This window comes from Penaeus japonicus, unplaced genomic scaffold (assembly GCF_977035675.1).
Source record: "Penaeus japonicus unplaced genomic scaffold, GWHDUDI00000001_assembly GWHDUDI00000019, whole genome shotgun sequence".
Lineage (NCBI taxonomy): Eukaryota > Metazoa > Arthropoda > Malacostraca > Decapoda > Penaeidae > Penaeus > Penaeus japonicus.
In genome coordinates, this window is record NW_028234421.1 from 33,092,520 (window position 1) to 33,117,519 (window position 25,000).

The 25,000-nt window shown below is 35.6% G+C and overlaps 2 protein-coding genes across 8 annotated transcripts in view; one reads left to right on the forward strand and one right to left on the reverse strand.

Annotated features, from left to right (window-relative positions):
* LOC122268065 (protein ST7 homolog) overlaps positions 1 to 8,866 on the forward strand; it is a 33,208-nt gene extending 24,342 nt beyond the window's left edge. For all 6 annotated transcript variants that reach the window (XM_043038318.2, XM_043038320.2, XM_043038317.2 and 3 more), the window contains 12 exons: positions 210 to 292; positions 450 to 606; positions 801 to 971; positions 1,487 to 1,720; positions 3,410 to 3,507; positions 3,691 to 3,881; positions 4,118 to 4,220; positions 4,453 to 4,560; positions 4,722 to 4,857; positions 6,309 to 6,448; positions 6,555 to 6,664; positions 6,821 to 8,866. In XM_043038318.2, coding sequence (XP_042894252.1) covers positions 210 to 292; positions 450 to 606; positions 801 to 971; positions 1,487 to 1,720; positions 3,410 to 3,507; positions 3,691 to 3,881; positions 4,118 to 4,220; positions 4,453 to 4,560; positions 4,722 to 4,857; positions 6,309 to 6,448; positions 6,555 to 6,650 — 1,517 coding nt within the window. In that variant the 3' untranslated portion in view covers positions 6,651 to 6,664; positions 6,821 to 8,866. The remainder of the gene's footprint in view (positions 1 to 209; positions 293 to 449; positions 607 to 800; positions 972 to 1,486; positions 1,721 to 3,409; positions 3,508 to 3,690; positions 3,882 to 4,117; positions 4,221 to 4,452; positions 4,561 to 4,721; positions 4,858 to 6,308; positions 6,449 to 6,554; positions 6,665 to 6,820) is intronic.
* A 2,410-nt stretch (positions 8,867 to 11,276) lies between these two features.
* Caf1-105 (chromatin assembly factor 1, p105 subunit) overlaps positions 11,277 to 25,000 on the reverse strand; it is a 14,614-nt gene continuing 890 nt past the window's right edge. The window contains exons 2-12 of one of the 2 annotated variants that reach the window (XM_043038322.2): positions 24,952 to 25,000; positions 23,138 to 23,270; positions 22,663 to 22,875; positions 20,803 to 20,899; positions 20,188 to 20,287; positions 19,735 to 19,895; positions 19,447 to 19,555; positions 18,697 to 18,866; positions 16,420 to 16,674; positions 16,084 to 16,198; positions 11,277 to 12,498 (exon numbers count right to left, since the gene is read on the reverse strand). The exon at positions 24,952 to 25,000 is cut by the window's right edge and continues 83 nt beyond it. In XM_043038322.2, coding sequence (XP_042894256.1) covers positions 12,307 to 12,498; positions 16,084 to 16,198; positions 16,420 to 16,674; positions 18,697 to 18,866; positions 19,447 to 19,555; positions 19,735 to 19,895; positions 20,188 to 20,287; positions 20,803 to 20,899; positions 22,663 to 22,875; positions 23,138 to 23,270; positions 24,952 to 25,000 — 1,594 coding nt within the window. In that variant the 3' untranslated portion in view covers positions 11,277 to 12,306. Of the gene's footprint in view, positions 12,499 to 16,083; positions 16,202 to 16,419; positions 16,675 to 18,696; positions 18,867 to 19,446; positions 19,556 to 19,734; positions 19,896 to 20,187; positions 20,288 to 20,802; positions 20,900 to 22,662; positions 22,876 to 23,137; positions 23,271 to 24,951 lie in introns of both variants that reach the window. The other variant, XM_043038321.2, reaches the window with a different exon arrangement.

A 25,000-nucleotide genomic window follows, 5' to 3' on the forward strand; every position in this document is an offset into this window, starting at 1 on the left:
TATATATATGTCTTTTGTTATCTTGGGGGGAGAAAAATGTAGTATATGCAGTATAAGGCATTTTATTGCTTAGGATATGCCACTGTTAATCATTGTTGATAATGAGTATGGATGAAAATACAAATTAATTCCAGATATCTTTGTAATGCAACCAAAATTTGTTAATTGCAGAAAGGCATTACTAATTCTTGTCTTCTCTTTCCCTACAGCCACTGTATTCCTGTCAACACTTACACCAAAGTTCTATGTGGCCCTTACAGGAACCTCATCTCTTATCTCAGGCCTAATACTAGTAAGTTCAAAAGCAAAGTAATCCTAACATAGTGTGTTAAAGTATGTTAAATAATTACAAGACTTGTTAACAACCAATGTCTCTTCTTTTATTGATTTGTCTGGTTAGTACCTGATGAATTTTTAATGTATCTGATGTTATCATGATTATTTCACAGATATTTGAGTGGTGGTACTTTCGAAAATATGGAACATCCTTCATTGAACAAGTGTCCCTTAACCACCTCAGTCCATGGATTGGTGGGGGGGAGAACAACACTACAGAAAACACCACAGCCAATCCCAATAATAACAATAATCAACAAAGTGTTCCAGGTAGGGTGTGTTTGATTTATCTTTGGAAACGGTTTTTTATAATGTGTGAATAGTTTTTCTGTATGTTGATTGTAAGTAAATAGAAATTCCACTATTCATTACTTTTAACAAGTCTCAAAAACATTGTTTGCAAGTGAAAATAAATGGAAGTCTACAGTAATTTTATGCTATACTGAAATTTTTCAAATTTGCAGAGTGTAAAGTGTGGCGAAATCCGCTGAATCTTTTCCGAGGCTCTGAATACCAGCGGTTAACATGGTCAACCAAGAAGGAACCTTTAACATACTATGACATGAATTTATCTGCACAAGACCACCAGACATTTTTCACGTGTGAGGCAGATGCGGGAAAGCCTGAATATGAAAGTAAGTCAGTCTCTTGCTTTAGTCCATTATTTCACTCAATATTTTATGATTGAGGAGGCAGGATTTGGGTAAATGTGAAGTGTTCTTCTAATTACAGGTGTTGAATTATCTTCTTGTTTATGTTTATGTTTAGACCATCAGTACAACCTATGTACAGCTGGCTCTTAACATTCATGAGGGTTACAATTCTAAACCCTTGTTAATATAAAAATATTACAGTGCCTAGTATATTATTGTACTTATTCACTGTTAGATGATATATATTTTACATTTTATATGTATTTCATATTTTCTGATGTTTATATTTTTTATTTATTTTCCTGAAATTATCTTTGTGATTTATTTATTGTTATCTGTATTTTTTTTCTCTCTGTTGTGACTTCATCATTTGTTATTTTTAAATTTTCATATGTTTTAAGATATAAAGAGACCAAGCCTGCAGGTAAATCAGATTTGCAAATGTTAAGCTCACAAATGTGAAAGCCCAACTGTATAAATTACCTTTCTTTCAACAGTAATGCAGACAGCCTGGAGAGAAAGAAACCCGGAGGTGCGCATCAAGTCAGCACATTCTGCTTTAGAGTTAAACCCAGAATGTGCCTCCGCATACATCCTCTTGGCTGAGGAGGAATGCAATTCCATTGTGGACGTGGAGAAAATGCTGAAAACAGCATTGAAATATGCAGAAGTAAATTATAGAAAGTCACAAACTACCCAGCATCAAAGTCCAGTTATGGAAGCTTTGCACAGTAAGTTTCAGAATGTTATTTCTTATTTATGTGTTTTTTTCTTTTAGATTTTGCTTATTATTTGCCTTTGTTTGAAGGAAGAATTGCATAGAGTACTTCCATGCCAGTCAGCTATTTTATTTATACTTTTATGTAATAGAGGACTGGACATGTAAAAAGTTGTTTGATTAATTTGGTTGATTATTATTTGGTATTCATCAAAGTGATTGTAATTTATTTATTTATGTATTTATTTATTTATTTTTTTTATTATTTTTTTTTTTTTTTTATACACACACACACACACACACACACACACACACACACACACACACACACACACACACACACACACACACACACACACACATACATACACACACACACACGAGATAAACCCATTGCAGACGGGGGATAGATTTGCTTGCCTAGTCTCCTGAATGGGTTTTATTGCAGAGTGAGGTAGCTTCACACAACATACCTTGACTTTTCCCACTCTCTTTTAGTCACTCATTGTAAAGCTAGAGCCAATTTTGTGTTTTGATTTTTGTGTGTTTTACTGTATTTAGACTCTTATCTGTCATATCACAGGCTCTATCAGTGCTGAAGTTGACGAAAAATGTAGTTTAGGGTCCATATCAGCCTATTTTCTTTATACTCAGTGTGACAAAAGTATTGCTGTTTTATGGAAGGACAAAAAGCAACTTTATTTTTTTGTATTTATATACTGTCATGAATGAATACAAAACATATAACTATCCACAAAGATTGGCAACTTGCTGTGTGCCATCGGTCTATAAAGATAGTGCTTGCTAGAGACCATAGGATGATGATGCCAATCAAGGCTCTCTCTCCTGCTGGAGCTAGAAGAAAGTGGTGCCATCTTTTTGGATGTTAGGTGAAACCCATTTTGCTTAATATTATGGCAATTATAGTAATTATGACTGTAATTGTCATCATCACTCACTCATTACTCATAGCACAATAAAATGATCAAAATCCCCTAATGTCATTTACATCATGACGCCTGTCATTAGGCCAGAGTTTCTATGTCATGTATGTCATGACATCCGTCCGCAATGGGATAAAATTTTCTCTGCACTTTTGTAACCTCATTTACTCTCTCCATACTGGTAAAACCTGCCACTGGTAGTTAAGAGTAATATAGACAATAGGCAACCAGTTAATATTAGAAAAAGGATTAGTGTCAAGAAAATGTTTAAAAAGAGAGAAATAGAATGATGATGTTTAATTTTTTCTTCCCATGAAAATTTGTAATGATATTCCATTTCTGATTTACTTATCTATGCACAAACCCATTCATGCTAGGGCTTACATATGTGTAATGCCATTGCCGCCAGCTAGGTACAAGCTCGCACAGTGACTAAGCAAGAATTCTCTCCCGCTTTTCATCTGCCTGCTTCAAAGGGGGGTGATAATGAGGGGCTTTTGTATTTGTTTACAGTATTTTCACATTAACATGTCTATACAAATGGAGCCCCTATGATTATATACATACATAACCATGTAAAACATATGATTTGAGGGAGAGATCATGACTTGCTAGGACGTCATCTGGCAGGATCAAAATATTCACATGATGTGATATCATGTCGCCCGGCATGAATGGGTTCTGACCATTGGTCTTACTTCTTTTCCTGGACAAATAGCTCAATTTAATGTTCTTTACTCCCTTGTTCTATCTTACAGGGCGGGACAGAAATGTATTTATTTACATAAAAAGACGGCTTGCCATGTGTGCAAGGAAGCTGGGGAAAATGAAGGAAGCAATAAAGATGTTCAGGGATGTAAGTGTTACCGGCGATTAATGATTCTGGATAGCCTTGGTAAACTCTCCACCCAAAGAGTTATGTTGTTTGATAATTGATATGATATGACCATCAATGAATATCTCTTCTGATTAGGGTTTGTGTGTGAATGTTCCACTTGTATAATCATTCACTCACCAAAGTAACTCATTCTTCTTTCAGTTAACGAAGGAAGTGCCTCCCATCATGAATGTCCTAAATCTACATGAAAACCTTTTAGAGGCATTACTTGAGGTTGGTGCATATGCTGATGCACAAGCAGTTCTTGCAAAATATGATGACATTGCACTCCCAAAGTCTGCAACTATATGTTATACAGCAGCACTGCTAAAAGCAAGAGCAGTAGCAGATAAGTTAGTATTGATGTTTTTGAATAAAGATTGTATTTCTCACTTCTCCTCTATCTCCTCCTTTGTCCTCTTCCTCCTCTTTTTCCTTCTCCTCCCTTCCTACTTCCCCCTCCCTATCCTCTGCATCTCCTTTGATCATGCATACAGTAGTTTCTATATATTTAAAAAAAGTAATAATATTAATATTTCTACAATTTTCTTTATTGTGGAAGAGGAACTTATGAAATCCATTTTTCTAGATTTTCTCCAGATATAGCAAGTAAACGTGGTCTCACAGCAGCAGAAATGGCAGCTGTAGAAGCCATTCATCGTGCTGTAGAATTCAACCCACATGTACCAAAGGTGATTTATACTTTATTTGTATGACTCTGATGACAACAGAGTGAGTGTGTGAGAGTGTGAGAGAGTGAGAGTGAGAGACAGAGTGTGAGTCAAAGTTTCTGTGTATGTATGTGTTTTTATTTGTTTGTTTGTTAGAGAGAGAAACTGTGTATGCTTACACACGCACACATATTATCTTACATTATTAATATTCAAGAATAAGTAGGAATAAATCTATTCTTGATTCTTTCAGTACTTGTTGGAGATGAAGCCCCTCATTCTTCCTCCTGAGCACATTCTTAAAAGAGGAGATTCAGAAGCCATTGCATATGCCTTCTTCCACCTACCACATTGGAAGAGAGTGAGTAGTCTTTCTGTACTGGTGTGTCATTCTGCAGTGCATAGTATTTTAAAATCCCATAGATTTACTCTTCAATGAGTTTTTTCTTCTTCTTCTTCTTCTTCTTCTGAACTCAACATTGATTCTGATGAACAACACTAATTTTCAAACATCTTTTTAAGGTTGAAGGAGCGCTGAATCTCCTGCATTGCACTTGGGAAGGAACATTCCGTATTATTCCATATCCTCTGGAGAAAGGACATCTGTTTTATCCTTACCCAACATGCACTGAGTGTGCAGATCGGGAGCTTCTGCCATGTAAGTAGTTACCTTCCTGAAATTGCAGCAGTTTCCAAACATTTTTGCAAGATTTACTTGCAAGATTTATTTGTGTGTTATACATGTGCCTCAGATGTAATTACAATTATAGCATCATATTACTTTGAACTATGATTGTTAGCAGGCAGGTCCATTGTGTGACAGCCTACTGATGGTTTAGTCAATTATATTTCCTTATTAACTCATTGTGGACGGGGGATAGATTCACTTGCCCAGTCTCCAGGATGGGCTTTATTTCATAGCAAGGCAGCTTCATACAACATACCTTGACTTCTCTCACTCTCTTTTAATCAGTCATTGTAAAACTAGGGTCATTTTTTTGTGTTTTTTATTGTATTGAGAGACTCATATGTGTCATATGACAGGTTCTATTAATCCTGCAGTTGCCTAAAATTATAGTTTAGAGTCCATATCAGCTCATTATTTTCTGTATACTCTGTGTGATAGAAATATTGCTGTTTTATGGGAGGACAAAAAGCAACTTTATTTTTTCATATTTATGTACTGTCATAAACGAATACAAAATATATAAACATGCAAAATGAAGATAACAGGAAGAGTGAGGGAAGAGGAAGGAAACCTGTTCTTATGAATGTGAGTGCCACAGTAAAAGGCATCCCTACTGGCACAGGGGCACATTGTAGACACTTGGTATGGTTTGAGTCGCCTTCCTCTTCTCATTCTGCCTCACATTATGACTGCAATTGTCATCATCACTCACTCATTACTCATAGCACAATAAAATAACAAAGTGATCCAAAATCCTCAAACGCCATGTGCGTCATTAGGCCAAAGCTCCTGTGTCATGTATGTCATAACACCCGTCAACACTAGGTTAAGCATTTCCCTCTTATAGAAAAATTATTTACAAGTTTCTGTAACATTATTAGTTCCTGGGCATTTGATGGTGGGCAGAATTGCAGGGTAAAAATGAATTTTTCTGTAATGAATAAAATTTCATGATATAATCTCAGGTATTATAGATGATTTTGTAGTATTTATATGTATTCATGATGTGACACACAATATAAATGGGAATATATCTGCATTTTTAATCTGTATAGACGCTCAGGCACATCTTTTCACCACACTAGATTAATTTGAAATTTCAAGATGTTTGAGTAGTAAGAATTCCATTAGGTAAGAATGAAAGGAAGTGCAGAAATTTCATATCATAAAAAAAACAAAAAAAAATATGCTTCCCTTAACCCTATGGCGATGGTGCGTCACACTCGTGTGACACAGCTAAATTCCCGACGCCGGGGCGTCATGCCAGTGTGACGTTTCCAATGCAATATTGCAATGGCCCGGCATAGGGGTTTTCGCGTAGCGCGTGCCCCGTCGGGAAAGGGTTAATTTAGAATGTAGTTATTTATTTATGTTTATTAGTGTTTTATGTATTTTTTCTTTTTTTTAATTCTCATCTACAGCTTTCCATGAGGTGTCTGTCTACCCCAAAAAGGAGTTGCCATTCTTCATTGTCTTCACCGCAGGGCTTTGCTCCTTCACTGCATTATTGGCTCTCTTAACACACCAGTATCCTGAGCCCATGGGTGCCTTGGCCAAGACTGTAAGTTGAACTTGAGTTTGCTCTCCTTTAATTCTAAATACATTGAAATATTGAGAACGATGACTTTCTCCACAGATTTTCATTTGTTGACTATTTGATTTTGCAGCTTCTTAGCTGGTGGTATGTCCCAATCCAGTATGTTTTGGAGAAGCTGGAAGCTGTTCTGCCATCAAACCTTCTTCATCATCTGTCTCGAATTTGACCACCATATAATAGGTATTTCTAACTGCTGATGCATCACATAATTTTGTTATACATTTAAGATTGGGAGTTTATCTCCTGCATTTTTCGGGTGAATATGATAAAATGTTGAAAAACAACCTAAAATCTTAAGGATACAAAAATTGAACATCACTCCTCTTTTATTTTCAGATTGAAAATAGTGGCCAGGGACTCAAGCTTACAACATCACATATTTTTCCCACATATGATAGAGTCTGAATCACTTCAGTATTTTTATGGAATATAATTTAATTTATTGATGATACAGAAGATTAATGACCTAAGTGAGAAAGAAGATCATGGCATTTGTCTTCATTAGATTTATATCATGGGCTCACTAAGCTTATTTTTGCACAATATGTATGTGATTTATGACGTAGAGCCACAAATAGTACTTAAATAAACTTTATTTTAAAGAAGAATTATCTGGTAGAAACTAAAGCAGCAAATTACTGGAGATGCATAGACATTTGCACAAAGCAATCATTAGAAAATTACCTGTTGAAATACATACTGATGAGAAAGTTGTTAGTTTCAAACATGATGCAGCAATAGGCCTTTTTTCTCTTCTTTTCTGTTTCCTCACATTCTTGCTTGCTTCATTTGGAATGGGAATTATTGAACTTCTCAGCTCATTAGTGCAGTTTTTTTTTTTTTTTAAGAAATTAGAAGTATAATATGACTGGTTCACATTTTTCGTTTGTAATGGTAGATATTACATTTGTAGTTGTATATGTTTTGGACTTTTAAAACAGTGACATCACACAAATTTCAAGTGATACAGTAGAATATAACTTTCAGTTTTATTTATTTTATTTTATTTTATTTTTTTTTTTTTTTCTCTTTCTTTTTTCTTTTATGCTAGTACAGTTCACAATTTCTTGATATGTATACTACATATTTCATTTTTAATAGCGATGTTAACACAATATTAATGTTGAGTATTATTTATATTGTTACATAATCACAGGAGAATCTTCTCTCTTCTTCTATTCTCTTCTTTTCTGTTCTCTTCTAAGCAGTATGTAATTTTAGTAAATTCATGCATCCTTTTCATTATGTACGTCAGCACATTATTCATTATTGAATTTCAAAAGAAATTCTAAAGAGTGGCTTAGAGCATAATGGCTGTAAGTTTATAAACTTATTTCTAAGCAAACTTCAGGCAAAAGGATTTCCATTATGTGATCATAACCTAGTCTTATTTCGTCCCTATTCCCTCTCCATCTTCCTTTTTTTTTAATTAAGAAAGACACTTTATGGGAGGAATTTGCACTAAACTTTCTCATCAATCTCTGAAGCCATTGATTGGCTTTTTGTTCATGAAAATCTTCAGAGGATAATGAAATTATCAAGAGCATCAAGTTACAATCATATTTCATAGTATTTCAAGCCTTCCATTATGGTTGAAGTAAAGGGAAGTTATACATTATGCACATATGAGCAAGCCACCAGAATGAATAAACGGCTGTAGGTCGCTTTTATAAAATCAAATGATTTCAATTTGCTGAAACAACTTGTTGTTATATATACTTATACACATGAAATGATGGGAACAGTAATTTATTGAAAAAAATGGTAAATTGGGTAGATATGATAAGCATTATGCAGTGTATTCCTGATTGCTAATTATTCCAAGAAAAACTTTTGTGGTTTCAGACTTTGCTATTATATATGAAGGCTATCAGAGTGAGCATTGATAATGACAGCTTGTAATGTATAATATTTGTCTGTTCAGCAACATTTTTCTCCATTTTTTCAAGGGCTTCTTTTCTCCCCCCTGACCTGTCCTATATTTCTTTGTGGAAGTAGCTTTTCAAAGGTTGTAAATTTCTATTTCATTGCTCAAATTGCATTTGTTGATATTTTAAACACTAGTTCAAGTAGGACTGGTTGTGACATCTTGTTTATGATGTTAACTTTCCTTTATGTGAAAAAACAAAAAAGAAAAAGAAAAAAAGAACAGATTGCACTTTTTCCATTTTATTTATGTGCATCATAACTTCCAAGTCAGTCTGATGTCTTTGTTCAAGACCACATAAATAAAGCCATAGGAGTGCATTATTATTCAACTTATGATTTTGAAAGTTGCTTGAAAGGATTATACACTGCTGCATATATACAAGATCTGAATTTTTTCGGGTGGATGTTTATTGTACACTATACATGACAAATTATGACTTTACTTTTGCATTACCTTGTGTTTTATTTTGAAAACCTGAATACAAAAATATAAAGTGTAACAAGAAGTTATGAAGTAATAAAAATATTAGTTTTTTTTTTAACTATGGAGCTGTAACACTTCTTACAGGCAGACTATGTGACTCCTTTGTTTTTTTTTCTTTGGGTACAGTCTGTCAAATGACAGTTCTAGTAAATGTTTGCAGCTGTTGAAATGATACGTCTATTATGAAATTTTAAAATACAGTAATAATAAAGGGAAAACATGTAGACATCCCAAGTACAAGACTTATTCAGTTTTCTTGTTTCATTTTGGACTATAACCTTGCTGATCTATGATTTCCTGTTTACGTTTCAAAAGGAAATATACTCAATTTAATAATCTTAGAAGGAAAATTGGTTTTCAATAGACCAAGTCTACCTTTATTTATTATTTATTATTGACCATGCACTGTGGACACTGGAACCAGAACACCTTTTCTATGTAAAAGGAAGGTGTGGCAGTGGTGTGGTGGACAAGCATGAAAAGGAAAAAAAGAAGAAGAAAAAAAAGGAAATGAGCAAGTAACAAAGCCAGTTAGACAGGTTAGTCCAAATTAGGCACAATTGAGTGGAATCACCTAGGTACCCTTGGGCCAATGACTGGATAATTGCAATATTCAATTTGCAACCAGGGAACCCTAATTTAAAACTAACAGCCCCCACTCTTTTTTTTTACCTTTATTTTTTTTCATTTTCTTTACCAATTTACATTTTTAAATGTGGACCAGCCAAATGCTTATGTGCTTTTCTGTGGAACTCTTAGCTTGTGGCTGTGCACTCCTCTTTCCCAACCAGAAGTAATTTTTCTCAAGTAAATTCACACTAAAGCATCACAGTATTGATTTTGTCAAAAAAAAATATTTCTCCCTTCAAAGGAAACTTGTCCTACTCTTGAAATCTTGTGTAGTCCAAGATCATAAAATGTATTACATTTCCAGTCATCATTCCAATGATCTTTCTAGATGTGTATGCTTATAATGAGTTTGGCAGATGATAAATTTAAGAGCGCCTGATTGAATAGGGTGATAATAGGAGATTTTGCTAGTTGTTTACGTTATTTTCAAGTCCAGAAAAATGTGTCTACAAAAATGGGACTCCTATGAGTATATACATACATATCGATCTAAAATGTGTGTTTTCAGGGAAAGATCAAGTGATATGTCACCCATCAGAATTGAAATATTCCCAGGACATGATATCATGTCATCCAGCATGAATGGGTTAAAAAGCACAGGAAATCAAATAAATTCATCCATCCTATAAAACTGGCAACTTTCCAATCATCTGTCCTATTCATGAACATAAATTTTTATAGGAGCATAACAAAGTAAAACATTGGGAGATATCATGTGCTATTTAACCCAACTCATCCGGATGGCATGAAGTGAAGACGGCACCTTCCTAGCCCAAATTCTGGTCGTCATGTAAGGTGACGGCACCTCGATGCTGGGCGTCATAAGATAAGATAAGACCCCGGAATGAGTTTAGGCCTACGCGGTAGCCTCCCGGAAATGCATCGCGCGCCAATTATCGACCCGGAGCATTTGGGTTAACAATATGATCTGTTGCATTACTAAGAAGTTTCAGCAACTTGAAATTTCCATTGCTGAACAAATCTACTTGCTTTACAGAAACCAGATATTTCCAAGAGCAATATTTTATTTAAACTTTCTGGGACATATCGCATCTTAAGATATTGTGTTTTCCTTTATTTTCTAGACTTATAGTATGATATATGAGATTATATATGATAGAATACCACTGTGATACTAATTAGCATTTGGTATTGATGTCCCAGTTACACAACTAAAGTAATAAATAGCTTGTAATTTAAACAAATGAAAGTAATCCCAATCCATGAGACATGCCACCCATCCTAGTGTTAATTAATAAAAAGTGAAAATAGAGAAAATTACAGTGAATGATTGAAAAGATAATGGTAATAAAATGAATGAAAAGTGTTCATATAAAAATTAAAAAAATTACAACTGGGTAAATACTTGTGTAGACATGCATATAAATGTATAGTCTATATTACCACTTGACAGTTATCTCTGATGAATAAATGCCATATTAGGGATCTTGTCAAGATTTGATATACATTTTTGTCTCCCTCAAAATCAATATCCAAAATATCTTCCATTTTTCACAATAATTATATAGAAAAATAAGAGAAAATCCCAATTACCACAAGCAATGCTAGTATGGTATGCCTTATTTATTTAGACAAAATATGGACTTATTTATTAAAGCATGGTACAAGCACAAATGGCCTGCAACAATATATATTGTTACAGCTTACAACTCTTATTGTTTGAGAAGAAAATGGACATTCACGTTAAAATCTGAAATACTTATAAATAATGGTTAAATAAACATTGCCTGAAATTTATATATAGACTACTTTTTATTTTAAGAAATACATATCAAATATGAGAGCTACATTCTACATGGCATAACTACACACAAATTTAGTATGTTATTGATATAAAATGCAATGTTCCATATATAATTTACTAAACTATTAACACTGCAGTAGCATAAACAAGAAAAAAAAGTTTCCTGCACAAAATACAATTATGACGTGATTTCTCCCCTTCAAAACTGTGCACTTCCTATAGGCAAATTTCTGCAAAGCACCAAAGAGTAGTGATTATTAGCCATAGACAGTTCCACACTCTGTTCTCCCTCTAGAGACGGCCAAAAGAACTTTGAAAAGTAATAATTGATAGCCTGTGCTTCCTTTTCTTCCCATCAACAAAGGAGGGTAGTGGAATTACTCCGTAATCTGCATAGCATTTGCCTCTCTTGAAGTGCCACTGCCATTCCTAATGATAGTATTAAATATATACAGTAATTGTCAGTACTACAAATTTTTTCCATGCTTGCTTTTCCAAGGTAAAATATCAAAACTAAGATATACTCCTGCCTCTATTCCCTGGGATAATTTATTACAGTATCAAAATGGCCTTGTTAGTAGACCATCAGCAAAGATATACATTTATAATGCAACAAAAAACAATTTTAAATATTTCTAACTGAGATGTCTTGGTAAATCTAATTCTCTTTTAGATATCTGACATCCAGGTTATATTGTGCATTTTAACAGGAGACAATGTTAATCTCCAAAAACTTCACATACTTGCATTAAAATGCAAGTATAAGACATTTCACAGGTCATTATATTCACAGAATATGGGGCCTGTACTCTTTGAAGGTAAGTAAATAATAAAGAAATAATAATAATAATAATAAAACAGGTTTAAAAAATTAAAAAATTCAGTTTTTTCTTTTCTATCAATAACCCTGTATAAGTACAGTAGCATTGAATATCACTGGGCACACTATCACAGGGGAAGTTCAACAGCTAACAGAATCCATCTAGTGATCATCAAACAGTAACAAGTGTTAGCTCATCTTGACTCACTCACAATATTCTTTTTCCCTTTGGGGCTGGAAAGCATTATGAGAGGCACTCGTCTAGGTGTCTTGGTCACACCAGTAGGAGTCTTTGCAGGGGAGGGCTCTTTCGGTCCCTTTGTAGGACTTTGATCATCACCCTCAAACTTCTTCCTGGTTTCTTCATCTACCTCCATTGCTTCTCCCTGTAAATGTAACAAATGTGACTTATTTTACACATAGCTCAAGGCATTTTAGATCAAATGAATCAACTGAAAAAATAAACACAGCCAAACCCATTCCATCAGAATTTGATTATTCCTTATATATGGTTTGTAGACAGCTTGCATGTTGACTGATGATGGCAAATGTTCCAGTTCCTTACACTTTATTACAAAAACAACATATGTACTCTAAATTTATGCTTACAGTGTTTACAGAATGTATACTAAATTTATCAATCCTGATATAATACCATACATTTAAAGATGGATGCCAAAATACAATAGAATACTTATTGTACCTGTCATTTCTATGCAAAGTACAACACTAACCATATTTCCATGGAATACCATGAGCTAGTGCGAAATTGATAGTCTGAGAAGACCATTTCCCAAACCAAGCAGGCAGAAACAAGTGAAAAAAAGTAAATCTAAGTCATAGATATTTTACAACAAATAATTTGTAGCTGGCAATTTGTCATTAGGTGTTGTTTTGCTATTCTTCTGGCTATATTCCTACATGTCACCACTTTTCTCTCCTGCCATGCAATGATGCCAAGTGTTTATATGCCATTGTCAAATGCTTAACCTTTCCCCATTCCTTGGAATCAACATCAGTTCATAGTTAATTTTTCATATATGTTCTATCCCATTACACATTATTTTTGCAATAAAACTTTACAGGAATTTGATAAATAAAATAGTTTATAATATCTTTAAAGTGCCCATACAGTGTTGAATATGAATGAATATAAATAAAATAATTACATTTACCATACGACTCAAGAAAAGTTTATTTGTTTGGATAGTGGCATCTGTATAATTTACATATACATTAAAATGAGTTTACTTTTTTTATTCCCTTGTGAACATTGACAAGTAAACACTTCCCACATGCACTCATTTCCTCACTCATAATCAAACAAACAGAGAGCATTAGGGTATCTAGTGATCTATGAGAGCCCAAAACGGTTTCATAGTTGTTGTATTGGGTTTAATTATGATTCCAGTCCCTAAGTCCCATCTCATGATGCGTGTTGCATGAAGTGTGTCCTGTCAAGAGAATGACACCTTTTGTTTGTTATGTTTTTATATTACCAAGTTAAATTTCTAGGTATAGAATTTCTAGCTGGGCTAGCTGGAGTGGGCTGATTTTTACATGGGCATAGAATTGTGTGTGTGTGTGTGTGTGTGTGTGTGTGTGTGTGTGTGTGTGTGTGTGTGTGTGTGTGTGTGTGTGTGTGTGTGTGTGTGTATGTGTGTGTGTGTGTTTTTTTTTTTTTTTTTTTTTTTTTTTTTTTTACTCCAACAGCTGGGCTATCCACACCAAGTCCTCTATGCTGCACTGTCTAGGATGTGTCCTACTTTCTACCAAGACTCTTCCCCCAAGACTGACTGACTTTTCATCTTCTCAACTGCAGTTCATATTTCACTTTTAATGGACTCCTATACAATTCCTTGTTCTTCCTGAGACAGACAGCACTGTCGTCAGTCTTACCAATGCTGTCTGTTTACAAGTTTGCCATATTCAAGGGACACCAAAATTTGTCCTCTTCTGAAATGTATCAATCATATGGACTTGTTGGCAGACAGCAGTCTTTCATTCTGCTTATATCCATGCCCACATACTGGCTGAATTCTCCCTTATAAACATCCTGGCATATGCAGCAAACCTTCCCAATTACTGTCTAACTGCCTGATCTGAATGGACTTACTTCCACTATCCTCACCTAACCTTCTTGCACCCTGGTGCTTCTCCTTTACCCTCTTCCTATTCTTCCTATCCTCTACTCTTAGCCCATTCGTGACGGAATGTATTTACGCCTTCTCCCACTTCAGCCGGGAAGATAACAAGCACATGATGCTTCGTGCCAGGGTGTTTTCCCAATGCGCAGGGCCACACTGAACCTCTCAGAGCATTTTTCATCCACCCTTTTCTAATGGTTTTCATGAATGCATCTATAATGTAAAGTCACGTAAAATGGCTTACGTGGCATACAATGTAATGTAAGAGGTATCAATAACAAACAAGTTGGCCAACCAAGACCAGCTTACTCATTTTGTTGTATCTAAATCTAATAAAATGTCATCGATAAAATAGAGAATTTTGAAACTCTTGTCTTATCTTTCAATAAATCTTATCAATATGGTATTCAACCCATTCATGACGGGATGTATTTTCGCCTACTCCCACTTACACCAGGAAGATAAAAAGCGCGTGACACTTTGTGCTGGAGTGTTTTCTCCCAGTGTGGGCCTGCGCTGAACCTCTCAGAGCGTTTTTCACCCACCCTATTCTAATGGTTTTCATGAATCCATCTACAATGTAAGGGTATGTAAAGATATAGCCATGTTCAATGGAGTTATTTTAGTCGAAAAACATGTTTGCCTATATTCTTCACTTCTATGTGAAAATACCAATGAAAATTGGAAGTAATCTCTTAGTGGGGCATGAAAAAACAGGCTTTATACTTTTTTTTTTTAACCAACACAAAAAGAACAATGTAAATATACATGTATATGAGTATGTACATGTACCTCGTGACGTGACATGATGTGATATCACAGGTAATTGTCAAATTAGTAGTATTGCTTAAGTAATTTTTTTTTACTTTATTTTATTTCTTGGCCAACCACATTTGATTTTATAATAGTTTTTGACTCAGATCTTTTTATTCAACCAATCAAGAAGCAGATATTACCAAGTCATCATCATTATTATGTAGTTTTCTTAGATGATGATTTTTTTTTCTTTTTATTTTTTTAACGTTATACCTCACTTTATGACTTTCAAACGCCTAAACCAAAGTAACAGTTCATTCGTCCGAGGATATTTTTCGACCATGTAGTAGGATGTCAACCAGTTTGAATGGGATAAAGATGAACGTGTATTAACCCTCTCTGGACGGGTGGTACAGCATGTGTACTGCGCATTCAAAAGCCCAGTGGCCGGGCGGCACAGTATTGTGCCAGCCATTCAATTGATTTAGGCCTAATAATTCGAACGCCCCGGCATTTGGACATTCAAGGCTAGAATTCCCCCGTCGGGGATGGGTTAACCCTCTCTGGACGGGTGGTACACTACGGTACCGCGCATTCAAGGGCCCGGTTGCCAGGTGGCACCATACGGTGCCAGTCATTTAATTGATTTAGGCCTAAGCGTTCGAGAGCCCCAGCATTGTAACATGCAAGGCTGGAATGCCCCCGTCGTGAGTGGGTTAACCCTCTCTGGATGGGTGGTACACCACGGGTACTGTGCATTCAAGGCCTGTTCGCAGGGTGACGTCATATGGCGTCGTTTATTTAACTGATTTAGGCCTATGCGATCAAGAGCCCCGGCATTGTAACATGTAAGGCTGGAATGCCCCCGTTGTGAGTGGGTTAACATGCCCTTCAAATAACATAACTCTAATTCATACACATGTAAGATTTTGCCAAGACTTATTATACTGCAGAAACTAGCTTTTTGGGGTGACAGAAATTACCCTACAGTTTAATCTAAAGGAAAGTAAATTAATAAAGGAATTAATCAAACAATAATAATAATAATCAGTAAAAATATTTCTTTACCTGAGAGTGTCCATTTACTTGAGGTGTACTGTCTGACTTGACAGCTGGTGTGTTTTCATCATTTTTGTGGGTTGGACCAGAGAGGGTGATCAGCGACACCCTCTTTCCACTCTTGCTGCTGGGGGAGATCATTGTAATTTCAAATAAAACAATCCAATAAATCATATGCTCTCTATAATTGAAAAGAAGCCAACAGAAGCAATTCAACATTATTACACAAGGTGCTTCGAGTGTGATAATACAAACATAAGAACTACATAAACATGAAATATCGCCTACTAACACAATAAATTGTTGCAGTATTATAGGATTGTTTACAACAAATATAGTACTAACCTTTTAACTGCAATACTTTCAACTGGTTTCTTTGGAGGCTCAACAGTTTCTGCCTCCATCTTCTCTGGTTCTTCGCGTGGTGACGACGCTCTCGATGAAGGCTTAGCCTGAAGATTTGGACTTGTGCCAGCTTTCTTTACTTGAGTTTCAATTATCTTTCCTTTGTATGGAATGCCAAGTTCCTCTTCCGTAAAGGAAACCAAAGAGCAGTAGCCATCAGTTGAAGACACCACAAGGATGCGGCCATCAGAGGACCTAAAATGAAGAACATTTTCATCAGCTCATAAGAAGTTAAGAGAGATGCAAATCTTAATAATTTTCTGAACACTCAACCCCTTAGAACTCCAAATCCCTCACCCCATATCTCATCTAGCTACAATTAACCCATTCACGCCGGTTGACGTGATAGAACGTATTGTGGTTTTCGCGTCAGACGCCCTGGACGAGCTATGAGGGGAAACCGTGCGCTCGGGTAGAGCGAGCGGGCAACCCAGGCTCGCGGGTTGTGCGCCCAAGAATCTCGAGGCGTTAGGCTTATGCGTTTGAGAACCCCGGTATTGCAACCGTGCAAAGCCAGAACGGCCCTGGCGTGAATGGGTTAAGGCAGATTTTTCAAGATCCACCAATGCCAATTTTGATATTCAAGGGCTTGACTTACATACCAGGTAGAAACTTTACACATTAATTAAATACATATAAAGCTATAAAACCTGCCCCTACATGTATGAATGGTAAAAAGACAATAATCAAACAAAATATTGTTGGGAGGCAAGTGTATATGAATGGTTCAAGCAGAGGAGGGGGCCCAATGGGAGGGGCAGAGGGGATGGTGGGCATAGTAAGACCTAACATGCCAGGCAATGCTAGATTTTTTATCACTACATCTCACTCACAATAAAAACGAGGTGGGTGACCAGTCCATCTCTACAGCCATGAAGGAAATGGATGGAGACCAATAGGAAGGATAGGATAGGATGATGGGTGTGGCTGGATGAAGCATGTCAGTACCAGATTTATTAGTTCTCACTTCCTACATTCTCTTCACATTTAATAATAATAATAATAATAATAATAATAATGATGATATCATCAATGATTAAAAATGTATATAATAAAACAAAGAAGATTTTTTTTCCAGCCTGCTTACAACTGGCAAATATAGTACACAACAGGCAGTAAGTTTTTTGACAACTTGCCTGAAATCATCATGTATAGTAAACATTAAAAATTTGTTTCTTAATGTATTTATATCATAAGCGGTTAATTATAAATATGATGATAATCATAAACATGCCAAGATGTTATGGGGCAGGTCCATTATCCCAGAATGATACCAAAGTGCTGTCTCCAAGGCAGCTCAACATAAAAGCTAAAAGAGAACAGGATTCACACCACAAAAGGTGGTGTAAGTCTTCTACAACCATGTATAAGAAAAAAGTATAGGAAATGAATAGCTTACAAAAAAGGTGTGGCAGTACAGTGTAAGCCAAAATACAAGTTCTGGAGGCACACCGAAGAATGTTCACTATAAGCAAGATACTTTATGATATATGTATATTCTTGAGAAAAACATCTATGTATGAATAACTTGCATTAAATTGCACTTCATGTTTTTTTTGTTTTTGTTTTTTAGATTTACACATTATATTACATCATAGGGGACAAATAAAGGTTAGAAGAAAAAAAAAAAGCTATATTGTTGAAATTTGTACCTTATCTTCTAGTTCAAAGTTTGTGCTAATAAATGTAGACTCAACACCTCTATTTCTCATTCTATTTTTCTCTCAAAACCTTAAAGAATTTAGTGCATACATGCAATCAAACAAACAAACAGTAAATATCTTTAGTAACTAAGTACCTGTGAAGTCATCTATATGGACATAGCATCTGTACAGTCACTCCTGATATCAATGGGTTAAAGTGACTATTTATCGAATCACTTCCAAATGTTAGCAGTCGTTCAATCGTATATTAAGTCAAAGTAAAGTAGTTGCAGACAACTGATGCTATCATTATTATTATTATTATAAAAATTATTAACATGGACTAAACAGGCTGTTGCATATTATAGAGAAAGTGCACATTAGCTCCATTCTTTTTTTTCTATACCATAAAACAATAATCTAGTCATAGTGTAACTTTTACTTTAAAAATAACAAATGAAAGAAAATTAAGTGATAAAATAAAACAAAATTGAAAAGATAAAAATAAGATAATAATAATCAGAATAAGTAAATTGAGACTATGATTAGACAAATGAATCAATCCAACACTTACCAAGTAACATCACTAAGACGTGTGTAGTGAATATTAGAGATCTTTGCGAAGGGGACTGGCTGCTGTGTATCATAAAGGAAAACAGCATTTTGGGTTGCAACAGCAAAAACCATTCTGTAGGGCAGATGGAAGAGATTTGCATACTCCTCCCATGGTTCTCGAGACTCTTCCTGAAAATGGACCTACCTTTTAGACATGAAATTTTAGTTATAAAACAGATATACAGCCTGGAAGTTAGAAATATATTCCCTTCTCAAACTCCTAAATTCATACAATATATACATAACTGTGGTGAAAGCTTGACTATTGAGACAGGTAAAAAAATCTTAACCTGTTTCTCTGTAACACTTGACCAAATCAAATGACACACTTTGAAATACAAAAGATACAGTATTGATTGCTGATCTGATAACTTTATAGCATAAATATAAAAGTTATAAATATAAAAGTTCATATTTCAGAGAGATAGATAGATAGATAGATAGAGATAGAGAGAGATAGAGAGAAAGAGAGAGATGGGAACACTGTAAAGTATTCTAAGAATCATTACCCCAAAAGGTGGCTTTAGCTTTGCATTGACCATCTCGCCAGGTGATCAGTCCTATAGCAGCTTGTTACTACTTCAGCACAGAAATAGCCATCAGAGATAGGCCTATCCATTTCAAAATACCCAGGTAAAATGTACAGTTGCAGCCAAAACCGCCTCATCACTAATGGATTAAATAAATTGTATTTTTTCTTTCTCCTTACCTTTTGCTCTCCTCCTTCTTCAAGTGGTAATGGTTTCAGCTCATACAAAATGGGGCTAAATCTCACTGCCATTGTATATTTATCTTTTGTAGGGAGATACATCACTGGTCTGTAAATAATGTAGTGATATAATAATTATGAAAATATATCAGAGCCTCTACATTACTACTTTTCCTTCCACATGAAAAAACTGATTTAGGGTTTTAACTTTTCATACACTATACACATATACCACTAGAACTATGAGTCAAAATGCATCTCTACTGGGATTGAAATAATCTTACATACTTGGACACACAATGCCTTGAAAACACATAAGTAACATTGGTGATCTTGCCACTCTCTTCCTCGAGAATACCAGAGGGAGCAAGTAGGATTTCTCCATCTGGTGAAAAACTGAGGCGGCGGCAGAAAGACTTTAAGGTATCGTCATGGAATAATCTTGTGGGCTGTAATGCAAGATTCTTAAATTAGGATCTACTAGCACAAAGTTTTTGTTCATGTGTTTATGTATGTGAAAGAATCTTTTATTGTGCATAAACTTTAAATTTCTCAATAACATATCTTATGTGCTACTGATGTCTGTTTCTCAATAACATGTCTTATGTGCTACTGACATCTGTCAGTCTGTTAACATATTAAATTGTGTGCATCTCACCACTAAAAGACTAAAACCAATACAACCTTCATCTGATTAAAAATAATCCAATAATAAAGTGTATATTCAGATTAAAACCTTACCCTTTCTGTTACATTATCCTCTGCATCAGCTACAGGTAAAGAAGCTTTATATATTCTGTACATCAATTTCTTTGTTCCAGTATTATATATTCGAAGGTTTCTGCAACAAACAGATTGAAGGAAAACATATATATATGGCTGGAGCAGTAGATCATTTACTTACAGAAAATATTCAGTGCCCATAAACAACTGTTCAAATCCTCATAACAGATTTGTGATAACATTTTTTGCAATATCAACCCAATCCTGACGGGCCTGGTGAGAACTGGCAACCCTCTACACCAGGCCTAAGTAATATCACCTCGGGGACATCACACTGGTGTGTCGCCCCATTATCAGGCACGACGGTGTGTCACACGGGTGTGACACACCGTCATCATTGGGTTAATGAATAGCACAACATATCAGAGTATAAACACTTAATCTTCTATCAGCTAAAACAGAACTGATGAAAAATAAAAGCAGCAGCAGCATATACATGACTAATAACAAAAATAACTCATGTCTGCCTGATTCATAAACATTTCTGTTGCCAAAATCATACTGAAATATTTGTTACCATTGTCCCTATTTTTACATTTAAAGAATTTTCAAACTTTATTATAATGAACTTACCTGTCAGAGCACAAAGTAGCAACATACTGGCCTTGTGGGTCCCATGCTACACCTTGCACAAATCCTTTATGATCATTAAGTAGTGCTATATTTTTACCTGGAAAATTTGAAAATAATTATAGTGCTTTTTCTTTAATAATAATTAATTAGTTGCAAACAATGAAATAATTGTATAAACCCCTTCTTTATTGACCTGCTCCCTACAATCTAAATAAATAATTGTTCTGGCAGCTTTAATTAAATGTGGCTGCATCACACACAACAGTATGCCATTGGTGGAGGCTTAACCCAATGGCTTTTTATATGGTTGGCACATCGGGTGATCATGCGCTCAGCAGTCGGCTGCAGCCAGAGCAGCCAGGCTGAGCCGTTAGGTGTACACATTTGAAATACCCCAGTGTTTAGACCAATAAGAGCCAAACCCACTCCTGTCATCATCAGGTTAAGGGTAACACCATTTTACAACATCAACTTTCATCACTGTTTCTGTTGACGAAAGATAGACATGCTTTGATCTCAAGGTGATTAAAGCAGCCTTACTAAATGTTCTTGAGTCTCATTTGCTGTCATTCCACTGAGGGTGTAAGAGAGTACAAGTCACATGTATTAACCCTTTCTGAACAAGTGGTAGACTACGGTACCGCTCATTCAAGGGCCCGATTGCCGGGTGGCACCATATGGTGCCAGTCATTTAATTGATTTAGGCCTAAGTATTTGAGAGCCCCGGCATTGCAACCATGCAAGGCTAGAATGGCCCCGGCAAGAATGGGTTAATGTTCTCAGGCAGTCACAGAAAAACAGTAAAAAGGGGGGGTAACCCTTTGTGGACAGGAGCTCAGTGAGCAGACTGGCCATCAAGACAAGATATTTCTGACACCATGTGCATTGGGCAGTATTTAGAGAGAGACTAGAAAATGTTTCCTCTACACTCCTGGCAATACAGACTTGTCCAATGAGCATTTACAACCATCATAAAACAAGGATTTAGACTAGACTTTTGAAAGCTGTATTTCTGAAACTGAATCAAAATGCATCTCTACTGGGATTGAAATAATCTTACATACTTGGACACACAATGCCTTGAAAACACATAAGTAACATTGGTGATCTTGTGTTATGAAAGCCATAAAACTTGATAAAGATTGCATTTCAACAGTGAGCAGTTTCAGATGTTAAATCATATTCACAATGACACTAATCATTTAGGTTTAATCAGGTCCGTCATGTATGTCATTACAACCATCAGCAATGGTGTAATTATGGCCTTCTCTCTAGAATCAAACTTTCACTTTATGGAAAGCTCTAAAAGTCATCATTATTTTCACTGATCATGACTGTCATTCTAGATTTTACAGGTTTGTTAATTTGCTCTTTCAGTCAAATCATGCTACTTTGGTAAGGGATAATACATCTTCCTCTTTAACCCATTCCCGACGGGCCCGGCGATAAGTAGAAAATCCCTACGCCGGGCCTATGCAATATTGCATCAGGAATGTCACACTGGTGTGTCGCCCCGTCATCGGGCATTTAGCTGTGTCACACGGGTGTGACGCACCATCATCATAGGGTTAATACTTCTCATCTACTTTAACCCATTGGTCGCAGATGGCATCATTTGCCATCAAGGCAAGCAATAGGCCTAGACACGGATGGGCTGGGCCATATATGATAATGCCGACACAAGGCTGTATAAACTTATTTAAAAATACCACAGCCAAAGGGTTAACACAGAAGTATACCTTTTCTATCAGAGTTTAATGGGCAGATATGGAGTAAAATAAAAATAAAAATAAAGGATAAACACAATTTTCTATGTGGTAGAAAAAACAAATAAAAATTTAAATCTAAAGTTGTCCTTACCTTTACCAACATCCCATAAAATTGCAGAATTGTCAACAGAGCCCGAGATTAAGAATTGTGAACATTTAGACCAAGAGAGATCATACACATCCTCCAGATGACCTCGTAGCATTTTCAAGACATTCCAGTGTTCTTTATTTTCTTTTTCTGAATCTTCAGCAAAAATATCTGATGAGGAATCCTGCTGTTTCTTCCATAGAATAACAGCAGCCTCTGCAGCAAAAAAGAAAAATAGTAAATCATCAATAATTGCAACAAGTGTAACAGGAACAATAACAAATAAATAAAGCACAGCATTCATAATACATATATGTGAATAAATGTATCATATAAAACATTAAACCTTTGCCAAGCACAAGTTACATGCAAGTATAATCTAAGTAAATATAATGATTTCTACATAAATGTTTGAATAAACTACAAATAGATGACATCATAATAAATAAAGATTTAATGGAATGAGTATAAATCGTACCGTCATCTGCTGATGCTAATATTTCTCCATCAGGAGAAAACCTGACAGCATTAACTGCTCGGTTGTGTCGAGTCAGGTCACTCAGCGCCTCAACACTAACTCCACCATTGTCAAGGATACGCAGCTGCCAAATCTGTAATGGAGAATCCTTTTTGAACATTTGCACTTTAAATGTCTGACTTACTTTTACAGAAGTATAATGATACTAACTACTTTAACCCATTGCAGACAGGAGATAGATTCGCTTGGCTAGTCTGCAGGAGAGAGAGGTATCTTCATACAACGCACCTTGACTTTTCCCACTCTTTTAGTTACTTGCTGAAGAGCTAGACCCATTTTTGTGTTTTATTGTATTGAGAGACTTGTATGTGTCAAATGACAGGCTCTATCAATACTGAATACCCACTTATTATTTTCTTTATAATCAGGGTGATTTCTCCTTCTGGTGAGAGTGGAGCCATCTAGGTTTTGGAAGTTAGGTGAAACCCACTTTACTTAATATTACGGCAATTATAGTAATCATGACTGCCATTTCCATTATCACTCGCTCTTTACTCATTGCACAATATGGACCCTATACTACAATTTTAGTCAATTACAGCATTGATAGAGCCTGTCATATGACACATAGAAGTCTCTCAGAACAATAAAACAAAAAAATTAATCACAAAAAGGACTCTAGTTTTACAATGAATGACAGTAAGAGAATGGGAAAAGTCAAAGTATGTTGCATGAAACTGCCTAGCTCTGAAATAAAATCCATCCTGGATACTGGGCAAGCAAATCTATCCCACGTCCACAATGCCCAATACTCATCTTCTAAATACAGTGAAACTACTATCTCTATGCTTTGCCCCATAAATATGCCATAATGCAAAAAAGACAAAAAGTGAGAATGTGATATTTTGGGTAAGTTACATAGATCAGGATAGGAAATGAAATGTCCTAATTAAGATGGGTTACACAAATGCTTACAATTGTTTTGAGTCAAAAGACTTTCTAATCTGTTTTTTTACTCAATTATGGATTTTGGCATGTCCTCTTACTGTAGAGACATTTCTTCATAATCACTACATATTCTTTTGTTGCCAGTCAGAGTTATTTACAGGATTATACCAAGAGATTCTCATTCTTTAATGAAGAGTATTCTAAGAAGTGACCCCCCTCAATAAAATCCTAAACTCTTCAGCCATGCTCTAGAAAGGAAAACATTGTATTATATGCAATCCTCTATATATAAAAGTCTGCAATAACATCTATGGTAAATGCTCTGGAGACACCCAAAGTGGTTTTTAAAACGAGACATCTTCTCATAGATATAATAACTATGTTTTATCCAATTCCACTTGAGAGTCACTGTGATCTGTAACAGAGGGCCTAAAATCAGAAGGCCACTCTGATACTTGTGCAGAGTCAAGCAATAGGCACAAGCTCTGTACTCTAGAAAGGCAAAAAAAACTCCACTAAGTACATTCTGGCAAAAATAAGAGTTTTTTTTACCATATCTGATAGTAAAGCTCTATCTTGCCAGGATATACTTCGTGCAGTTAGTTTGCACTTGCCTGAGAGCCAACAGGCACAGAGGCCAGTGATGCACCAGCGTCCTGTGCATAAACATTTACATTAGTACCCAAACCTCTAATACACAATCTCACCAAACAAACAATCATTGCAAACCCCGTCAACCAGACTTTCCCAACAAAATAAACAAAAAAAATCATATTCCTCATTCAAACTGCGAGATCAACCCCCATGCAACAGAAACAACAACAACAGAAACAACAACAAAAAGCAACAGAAACCTGCCCCCTCACCACAATGTGCGTGTCTGTCCCGGCTGTTGCAAGGCGGTAGATGCCATCT